General features: G+C 44.0%; 1 protein-coding gene across 1 annotated transcript; it reads left to right on the top strand.

Moving 5' to 3' along the window:
- Positions 1–251: 251 nt before the first annotated feature.
- On the top strand, positions 252–9,457 carry ATP5PO (ATP synthase peripheral stalk subunit OSCP). The gene is made up of 7 exons (XM_068547012.1): positions 252–363; positions 1,562–1,612; positions 2,607–2,717; positions 5,475–5,604; positions 6,323–6,435; positions 8,888–8,974; positions 9,276–9,457. Exons 1-7 carry the CDS (start codon positions 328–330, stop codon positions 9,387–9,389), a joined length of 642 nt encoding a protein of 213 aa, XP_068403113.1. The 5' UTR covers positions 252–327; the 3' UTR covers positions 9,390–9,457.
- Positions 9,458–10,793: the final 1,336 nt, after the last annotated feature.

Raw genomic sequence — 10,793 nt, 5'->3', positions numbered from 1 at the left:
ATGGAACAAATGGCCACCGTACTTACCTAAATGGAAATTTTAAACTAGGGGCAATATATCTATTCTACAATAAGGGTCACTTAGTAACTCTAGAATTTCATTTCCAGGTGCTGTCGAGCCCACTAGTCCCACCCCCCAGCCCTGTGGGTCCTGCCCTGACCATTCGCTTCTAAGGACTACAACTCCCAGCCTGAGGGAGATCCCTACGCATGCGGCCTGACGACCTACGCCTACATTTCCCAGCAGGCCGAGCGGCTACGCTGACGCACGCGTGCGGTCTTGGTCCCTTTTGCCAGCTCGGGTTTGACCTACAGCCACCAGGAGAAGATGGCCGCGTCGGCAGTGTCTCGGCTCTCCCTGCAGGTGAGAGAACGGAGGTCCTGAAAGCCAGCGGGAGGAGCCCTTCTGGGGTGACTCGTACCAGACTCCTAAGTTCCACGGTTCCAGGCCACAGCTGGGGAGCGTGGCCGCCGTTCAAGGTCGCGGGGCCAGGCGAGTGGGGGGCGACGCCAGGCGGCCTGGGCAGCCCCGCTTTCCCCCCCGGGATGCGCGCGGGCCGGTGGTCTTGGGGCTGCGCGTGTCCGACCTTGGCGTCCTCTGAGCACAGCCCCGAGAAGCAGCTGGTTTGAAGGGCACAGGTGAAGGGGGATCTCTCTTTGTCGTGGTGGTCACACCTGGCAGGGGTCACCAGTAATGCTAAGGAGTATTTGTAAAAGCATATTTCGCGTTTTAATAAAAAAGTGAGACCGAAAAGTTAAAATGACTCGTCCTTGGCTGCTCAGCCAATAAGGGGTAGAGCTGAGATTCGAATCCACAGAGTTGGAAAGAAAATTCGTGCTCTTTATATTACATGATGCTTTACATATCATGACAGCGTACAGCTTCCGTAAGTTTTCCATAAGCGTTATAAAGTCTTTTAACCCTTACAACCGGTATAGTACACTTAGAGCTGGACTTATCTGAAGGTGACCTGTGCTTTTGCAGGTGCCTTTTAAACTCTGGATTCCAACTCTTGATAGACAAGATACCATCTCAACAATATCAAGATAGTATTTTGATAGACAAGGTACTAGGGCCTGTTCTCACATCAGACGGCTGGAGTACCCAAAGAATTCGTCTGTATTTTCAGATAGCATTTGGATTCTAAGAAGGTCCATCTCTTGCAGATCATGCCTGGAATCCTCCCACTTTTTATTAAAATGATGCTCGAGGGTGGTAATATAAATGTCGAAAATCTTGTTAAATTTTTTTGGAAGACATATTTCACCAAACTTAGTGTTTTCTCTCTCATAGTGGTGTGCTTGCCTCAGCCTATTCCTAGTAAACTAGGAAGTTAGAAGTAGAAAAGCAATTTCCCAAGCAACCTGGAATGAGTCTCAGTGGGGAAATTTACTCCTAGGTAATAAAGAGCGGCTCACGCTCATGTAATCTATGTGATGATACAAGGAAACATGAGAAGCGACTCATCTAGAAGTCACGTTTACTGTTTATTATTGCAGGTTTAAATGCAGAAATCCTTTAAGTAGTCTCATTTGATCTACTTTCTCTTTTTGTTTTAAAGGCGCGATGCTTCAGTACATCTGTGGTCAGGCCGTTTGCCAAGCTTGTGAGGGTATGTCTTTTGTAATTGTAAAGCAGATGAATGTGTGTGCATCAGACAGCAGTACACTTAGGGCATGGATTTTGTATAGTTACCCCTAAACCTTTCTGCATGACTTGTGGTTCCCCACATATGGTGGGGGTGGAGGGGCTAGGGGACGGAATAATGTTGAATGCCTGCCGTGGGACAGGCCCATGCATAACCTTTAAGTAGGAGAATTTCGTAAAACCCAATAACAGTGATGGGAGGTAGCTGGTCTTCCCATTTTACAAAAAAAGGAAACAGACTTTGGGAAAACTTACCCAAGGTTATTCAGCTTAGTCTTAAAGCTGGACTGAAACTAAATCTTGCTCATCCAAAGCCTAAGTTTTTCCACTACAATCACACAGTACCACTATGCATATGTAGTCATACATTGATGGTAGTGTGGTTTTAAAAGCCAGTGGTTCATTGTAAAAAATAATTCAAGCCTCAGGCACTTAGTAAATTGCTAAAGGGCTCCATTAAACTGAACATTTATGGAGCTCTGTAAGGGATATTTGCAGTATTACTCTGAAATGTATAAAAGTATGCTTGTGTGTGTTTCATAAACACCTGTTTTCCTGGTTCTAACATGTTCAAAACTGCCTTCTATCAGTGTTTAAAACCTCCCAGACTTGGAACTAAGTAGTTACTGAATTCAAAGGAATCCTAAGCTCATCTCATAATTAACATTGTTGAATTATAGATAGAGCGGAAGGGGACTTCAGACACCATGTTTCCTAAACCCCTCGTTTTAAGATGAGAAATTGGAAGCTCACATATAGAGTGACCTGGCCAAGGAAACATCCCTAATTTTGAGAATTGTCATTCAGGGTAGCTCTTTGATGACATATTTAAACTGTTTTGTGCTATAAAAGGTGTATTTTTTTAATTATAAATATTTCTTTCTGCTATGGATACCGTAGTATTGTCTTAACTGATTTTCCTTTTCTCTTCCTCCCCTCCTCCACCCTTTTTTTAAAAGCCACCTGTTCAGGTGTACGGTATCGAAGGTCGCTATGCCACTGCTCTTTATTCTGCTGCATCTAAACAGAATAAACTGGAGCAAGTAGAAAAGGAATTGTTGAGAGTAGCAGTAAGTAGCCTTTCCTGTTCATTACTTATTAAGTTCTCATTGTATATATTTTGCTTAGATATTTGACTGTGCATGCCTAGTGAGGTATATCCTAAGAGAAAGAGTTGCAAGAAAAGGGAAAAACATATTTTCTGTAATGATGTTGATAGTAATAATACTGGGTATTATCATTCTGAACCTGTTGTATAATAGGTACAATCTGACGCAGGTAAGGATATTAATATTAGGAACCAAGATTTTGGGCTCAGAGAAGAAATAGAAAATCTAAATTTAAGATGGTAATTTAAGAAACATTGTCATTTCAAAAGAGAATTAAAAAGTCACCTTGAGAATCTTTGCTTGTGTTTCCAGGTATTCCCAAAACAGTCTTTAGAATATATTATGATTTTGTTTAACTGGACGTTTATTTTCCTTATGAAGCCTTTTGTGAGGGGAAAATGAGCAGAGCACGCTGTGCAGCAAAATTAGTGAAGGTGCAAGAGCTTCATGACGATAATAGAGAACTGACAAAGACCACAAGGCTACAGGGGAAAGTTTATTTTTACGTGTTTTTTAAACATGAAGAGTAAATGAACTGAATTAACAAAAGCCTACAGTGTAACTTAAATAGAAGAATCCTCGCTGCAGTTTCCCCTGAGTTTTCTAGTTAACAGGTTACTACACATTTTGTTTCTTCCCCTGCTCCTCTTACAGTAAGTCCCCTACATACGAACGAGTTCCGTTCCAAGAGCGCGTTCGTAGGTCCAACAAAGTTAGCCTAGGTACCCAGCTAACACAATTGGCTGTATAGCACTGTACTGTAATAGGTTTATAATATTTTTCACACAAATACATAAAAACTAACAAACAAAAAATAGAACATTTTTAACCTTACAGTACAGTACCTTGAAAAGTACAGTAGTGCAGTACAACAGCTGGCATCCAGGGGCTGGCATCGAGTGAACAGGCAAGAAGAGTTACTGACTGGAGGAGGGAGAGGAGGTGGGAGGTGGTAGAGCTGAAGGGTGGTCACCAATAGGAGACGGAGGGCTGCAATTTCACTCACATCCCGGGCTTGAAATAAAGATACTGTACTACTGTACTTTGTACAGTACAGTACTTTCTAGTTCCCACCTCTAGCAGTAAGTTCTGCATTAAAGGAGGGGGATATACAGCTAGTATATAATCTCTCCAGAGAAAGTTGTGCTCTTTTTTTTGATTTTATGTTTTAAGAATCTCTTGTAATTTTTAATCAACTTATTTCTAAAGATTTTTTTTTTTAATCTTACTGTTTGTTAGAGGGGATAAAACCTTCACAGACTAGTTGTATAGAACAATAAGTCTTGTTCGTTTTTTCATTTTGAGCTTTTGTGGGAACTTTCGTCCTAACAGACAATAATTTTAGCTCTGTTTTCCTCCCTTCGTCCATCTATCTCTGCAGATAACGCTTTTGGTCTCAGTTGGTACCGTCAACTGTTGTGACACTCACAGAGTCATACTTACTGTTGGAGACACTCGGGGGACGAGTAGCAGGGGCAGACGGGGTCACACGCAGGCTTTCTGGGCGGTGACGATGACTGCCCGCTGCTTGTCCCACACGCCCGCTTTAGACCTGAGCACCGGTGTTTGCAAAGGGGCCAGTGGCCTGGCTTGTGGATGCCAGAATGGGGTTTAATTAAAACTTGAAGTCGGTTAAGACGTGGAGACATACAGAGGAGGCCATTACCTTAAGACTCTTTATAAAAGAAAATCAGCCATTTCTTGGCACTGAGAGGAAAACGTGATGCTGCCCAGGTGTCACTAACTGTCCGTGGGTGATGCAGCAAAAACAGATAAGAAACATGAAGAACTGTGTGGTTCCAACTCCGGAATGCTTGTCGTTTGTATAAGCTAGCAGTTTTTATGGAAAGATATTGTTTCTTTGGGGTCGCTCAAGTTGAACTTTTAGCATTAGATGGCAGTGTAGGCAGGCAGCTAGGATCAGAGACAGAAATTGTCCAGGAGCCCAGGAGAGGGTGCTGACAGAGGGGTAGAGGGGCTGATGGAGGTGCATGACTGAAAGATGCCCAAGTGGAAGCGGCCGTTGGTCTGCTGGCGCTCTGGCCTGACACTCAGGGGAGCAGAGTGCTGGACGCTGCACGCGATCACCGACCAGACGGTGGTGACGGAACACAGCGGAGACAAAGCTGTGTCTCTCATGGCAGTTGCACTCCCGTCTTTTGGCCGTGTTTCCTCCCAGACTGACTGAGGCTGCTCTGGAGGCCCCAGAGCTCCCGCACGGCACAGGGTTGGTTCTCCTGAGCTCTCTGAGAGGCAGGACAGAATCCGGGTCAGCCTGAGAGGGAGAGGCCCCTCCGAGGGCAAGGCCAGGAGGCCGCCCGCAGTCAGCACCTCTTGTTAGGTCTACACCTGAGTGTGGGCACCACTAGCGTCCTCTTCGCATGGGAAGAACTAGAGTATTACCCGTAGTAGATGCATTAGAATAGGTGGTGAATTCAATCTTTTGGCTGCTTAGTTTTTCTATAATCTCTCTTGAAAGGCAAAAATAAATTGAAGAAACTTCATTAAAGTGGTTTTAAGTATTTTCAAGAAATACTGTATCCTGTGTAAAATCATCTTAAAAGCAAAGAAAATTTTGTGATTGTAAACTTCTCTTCATGTGCTTTGCGAGTGCTAATTTTATTCATGAAATATATGATTCATCAGAACGTATGTGTATGGCAGCTAGGATCATTTATGCTCTAAAAAGTTTAAGAAATTATTTTTTGGTACTTTTAGCAAATCGTGAAGGAACCCAAAATGGCTGCTTCTATTATGAATCCCTATGTAAAGCGTTCCATTAAAATGAAAAGCCTAAATGACATTACAGCAAAAGAGAAGTTCTCTCCCCTCACGTCCAACCTGATCAGTAAGTATTAGATCTTTTTTATTGAAGTCTCTGAAAATTCTGCTTCTGAAACTGTGATCCATGGGCCAGGAACACCAGCATGACCTGCCTTTCGGCAGTGCAGAATCTTGGTCTCACCCCAACCTGCCAAATCAGAATCTACATGTTAATTGGTTCCCCAAGTGAACTGTTTGGGCATTAAAGTTTGAGGAGCACTGTCTAAAGGATATCAAGATGCAAGAATGTCTGATTGCATAGTTTCAACCCATGGACGAGACCAGTGGGACTCATACCAAGAAAATGGTTTGTAACCAGTGGCTGTGCCCCTGTCCTTGAAGACATCTGCATTCTTTGGTACATTTGAGTTGCTTTTCAAATCCCATGATCACTCAGAATTCAAAGAAAGCGTGTAGTGAATATAGACAGTGTGTTAATTTCGGGATTTGTGGCCAACACTGGTATCTGTGGCATAAACCTGAAAATCAGATTGCAGGCTGTATCAAGAAATCTATTGCAAACCCATGTAAGACACACACACCCTTACAAATTTAAATCCTTGTTTGTTCAGTCTTTTTTTTTTTGAACATTGAATATTCTTTTTAAATAACAAGTTGCATCTTCTCCATTCACATTCTTAAATGATATTGAATTTTAAGGCCACAAATCTAAGTTTGCATTCGAGGTGAATATAATGCTTCATGAATGACCTGATTTAAGTGAAATACCTTTACTTTCCCAGATTTGCTTGCTGAAAATGGTCGCTTGAACAATACCGCTGGGGTCATTTCTGCCTTTTCCACCATGATGAGTGCCCACCGGGGAGAAGTGCCTTGCACAGTTGCCACCGCGTCTGTAGGTGACGGGCTGTTGCTGCTGCATTTGCCTTGACGTCCCCTGTGTCACATTTTGCAGAACAAAAAGAAAAAGGCTAAAATCAGGATATCGGGACAGGCGACTTGGCACTTGGGCGGTTTGCTTCATTTATACCAGCTTCTGTGAACCGCTGCTTTGCAAGGGCCAGCGGGTCTTCTTGGTGCTTCCCTAACCAGTGATTCTTCATAAAGAGTGTAGATTGGGTTAAAAATGTGTCGGGAAATACTGGTTTGTGTTCCATTACAGGTTTAAATTATTTTGTAAATATCACACTAAGTAGTTTACTGAAATGAGTGTCTAATCTTTGGCGGTGGTGAGTGGGAAGGGGTAAGGCGGAAGGGCCCTTTAATCTTACTGACTCGCTGAAGTGGACTGCATTTTGAAACCTACACTATTCTGGGCGCTTTATTTTAATATCAAAGGTCTGTGTGAAGCAGAAGTGTTATTATCTTTATTTTACCCATGAGGAAACTGAAGCCCAGGGGAGTAAGTTGCTTGCTCAAGGTCACAGAATGTGGGCTAGTATTTGAACACAGGCCTCTCTCTCAGAAGCCCGTGTTCCTTAACCTGCACCACCTCCCCAGAATTAATTTTGTTGTTGTTGTCTTAAGTACATATTCTCTTCCCACTGTAGTTCAGTCAAGGTAGGGAAACAGTCTGTGGGGCTTAGTTATCAATAGAGCATGGTAGATTTACTTGGGGTACGCAGCACCTGACCTCACCTAGATTAATATTTCTAGTGTTTAAAAGATATTCCAACTCTCCAAAAGAGCATAATATCAAGGAGACGTTTTAGCACATAGTACCTATTCGTACATTTGTAGTTCAGTAGTTGGTGTCCCCAAAGCACATACCTGGCTGAGAATCAACACAGCTCATGTTCTCCGGAGCCCACCGTGACTGCACTGGTTCTCCTTGACCATAGAGCTCAGAGCAGGGTTCCCTGGCCAGATGGTCACGCCATCCCCATGGCCAAGCACTGGTGCGGGTCATTCTTCAGTGATTCTAAGGACATGATTTTGTAAGTTTCTTAGAACCAACTGATGCTAATGTTTTTGATGTTGAGTCTCCCGGGTAAATAATTTCCACCCTTAAAAAATATATATATACACCTTGATTAATGGCTAGGGGCACAGACTTTAGAAATAGACTGATTTCAAATATTGGCACTAGTCCTCACTTGCTGGTGGGACCTTAGGTGAGTTCTTTTTTTTTTTAAATTAATTTTTAGTGGAGTATAGTTGATTTACAATGTTGTGTTAGTTTCAGGTATACAGCAAAGTGAATCAGTTATACATATATCCACTCTTTTAGATTCTATTCCCATATAGGGCGCAACAGAGTATTGAGTAGAGTTCCCTGTGCTATACACTAGTTTCTTATTAGTTATCTATTTTTTATACGTATATATATGTATATGTTTATCCCAGTCTCCCAATTTATCCCTCCTGCCCAGGTGAGTTCTTCTTAACCACCGTGAGCCTCAGTTCTCCCACACGTAAAATGGGAACAATAACTCCTGACCTCCCGGAGTCGTCCAGGTTAAAGGAGGTGGTGGTATAAAATGCCTGGCACACACAGGTGCTTAGCACGCAGCATGTGTCTGAATGGAAGGCGTGCGTATACTTCTTTCTCTAACCTCAGAGCCTCAGCGAATGATTGATGGAGCACTGATAGACTTCCCCACCACCACCCCCTAAAAGATACTGTTGGATCTTTGCAGAGCTTAAAGGCTTCTTTGCTAGCTTTTGGACTCTTGGGTGTGTGGGTTGGGAGGTAGGATTTGTGACAGGTGAAACGCCACTCCTTCAGCAACATTTGCCGTTCTCGCCCAATCGGGGGTAAAAGTTGGGGCAAAAAGGAGAGAACACAGTGTGGATGGTCAGGGCACTTGCTCTGTAGGAACAAGATTACAGAGCTGTACTGACTTCAGGAGCCAGCCGCCTGCCTGGGCTCTCTCTGAGCTGCAGAGAGTGGAGTGGCATGCCAGAGCTCCTGGTACCCGCAGATCCCAGGTCAAACTGCAGCTTTTCATCCAAGGGAATAATAGACTCAGGCTGCACCCGGGGGAGCTGCGCAGAGGAGGGGCCTGCATCCTCAGGCATTATAAACTTCAGGTTTTTCCCCTAATCGTTACTTCTAAGTTGTACTGCTAGTACCATGAAGCAGAGATGGCCAGTAAGTGAACCTAACCTCTCAGTGTGAGCTGCCCAGGTGTTCTTGTGAGGCAGGGCCTTTGCACACCCCGACACCAGCATTGATGAGTGACTATTGCGGCACAACTCCAGGATGGGTCCTCAGATATTTAACAGAGGAATTCACAAGGCCTGTCTTGGTGATATGTTGGAGGGATGTTTTTTCTCTCCTTCAACTATAGTAACTTTCTGTTTTGCTTTATCTAAATTTAGAGAATGGTTTTGTCCTTTTTTAGCCTTTAGATGAAGCCACTCTTACCGAATTAAAAACAGTCCTGAAGAGTTTCCTAAGTAAAGGCCAAGTATTGAAATTGGAAGTTAAGGTAGGTTTTTAATTACGTACGGTACGTTTCCTCAGGTTGTTTGACACCTAAAATGGCTATAGAAAGTGGAAAATTAGATTTGATTGTGTAAAAACTTGCCTATAGTGGAACCTTCATATTTATTTTCAATATAAATGATTATTGAGTCCATTCACAATTTGACTTCTGTCATTTTCTAGATACAATTGTTACCGCTTACAGTTATGTAGCACGTAGACCTTTCAGAGCACTTTTTCATCTTTCTTTTTGATTAATGAAATGTCAATGTGTTTTCACATTTCCAACCTATTTTCTTTCCTAGATTGATCCATCAATCATGGGTGGAATGATTGTCCGTATTGGAGAGAAATATGTTGATATGTCTGCAAAAACCAAGATTCAGAAGCTGAGCAAAGCGATGCGGGCGATTTCCTAAAAGTGTTGATTTCCTAAAAGTGAAAGTTCTTAAACTTGGAGCAACAATAAAATGCTTCCTGAACAGAATATACTATGTTTACTGTCTTTTAAAATGGAAATATAGGGAGCCTTATTTTTATATCTTTCAGGATCCTCTTAGTTTAAAGGTTAAAAGGCCCTTTGGAATTTAGTTTGTGTCGATTATTCTTAGGAATTCATGGAAGCTTGTATCCCTTAGGAAAAAGTTAACCTCTATACCAGGGACTGTTAAGTACTTCATGTATCTTACCTCATTTCCTTTGTCTCCGAGCCCTGAGCCTGCACGTGGAGTTAAGGTAAAGCAAACCGGTTGTCATCTCCAAGTTTCACGTGCTGGGGCCCATCTCTAGCCAGACGCTGAAAGTGGTCCCTGAGTCCACGCTGGCCAGACACCGGCAGCTGCTCCTGCCCCGCTTCTTACAGCTTCTGCAGCACGTGGGCCAGCGCCTGCTGCTGTGCCCCCGGGTCCCGCGTCAGCCGGGTGACCGGGCTGCTCAGAAGTCCTCGAAAGAGGGCCGGGTTGTGCTCATCTGCCTAACTCGAACGAGTACTTACAGCGTGTGCATTCTGACTTGTCACTTGAGCCCAAGGTGATCTGTCCTACAGTCTCACCCTCCACATTATTCTACTTTTAAAGGCAGTAGTGTTTTCTGTAAGAGCTTTCAGACAGATTCTGGCCAAAAAGATGCCTCTAGTCTAGAATCTAGAAAATCTAAAAGCAGTTACTCTGCTAACAAGCATTCATTCCCTCAGCCCCATGAGCACAGAGGTCCCCATCGGAGCTGGGCACTTAGCAAGAGAAGGCAGCAGAATGGCAGCTTTCTCAGCCAGCTGGCTGTCACAGCTGCTGAGAATGTCCCCTGCACCAAGGAATGGCCAGGAGTGTCTGCAAAGAATAGAATCACAGGGGATTTTCTCCCTTCTTGGGAGCAGGTATTCCAGTGGAAGGTACACTGATTGTTAGAAGTCACTGCTCTTTGGGGCTTCCCTGGTGGCGCAGTAGTTAAGGATCCACCTGCCATTGCAGGGGACACGGGTTTGATCCCCGGTCCAGGAAGATCCCACATGCCGTGGAGCAACTAAGCCCGTGTGCCACAACTACTGAGCCCGCATGCCACAACTACTGAAGCCCGCATGCCTAGAGCCCGTGCTGTGCAACAAGAGAAGCCACTGCTCACCACGACTAGAGAAAGCCCGCGTGCAGCAATGAAGACAACGCGAGAGGGGGGAGAGAAGATGGCGGAAGAGTAAGACGCGGAGATCACCTTCCTTCCCACAGATACAGTAGAAATACATCTACACGTGGAACTCCTCCTACAGAACACCCACTGAGCGCTGACAGAAAACGTCCGACCTCTAAACAGGCAAGAAACTCCCCCCGTAC

The sequence above is a fragment of the Eschrichtius robustus genome, chromosome 6 (assembly GCF_028021215.1).
Source record: "Eschrichtius robustus isolate mEscRob2 chromosome 6, mEscRob2.pri, whole genome shotgun sequence".
NCBI lineage: Eukaryota > Metazoa > Chordata > Mammalia > Artiodactyla > Eschrichtiidae > Eschrichtius > Eschrichtius robustus.
The sequence above is the reverse complement of the archived record's forward strand: the minus strand, read 5'-3'. Positions and strand labels throughout refer to the sequence as shown.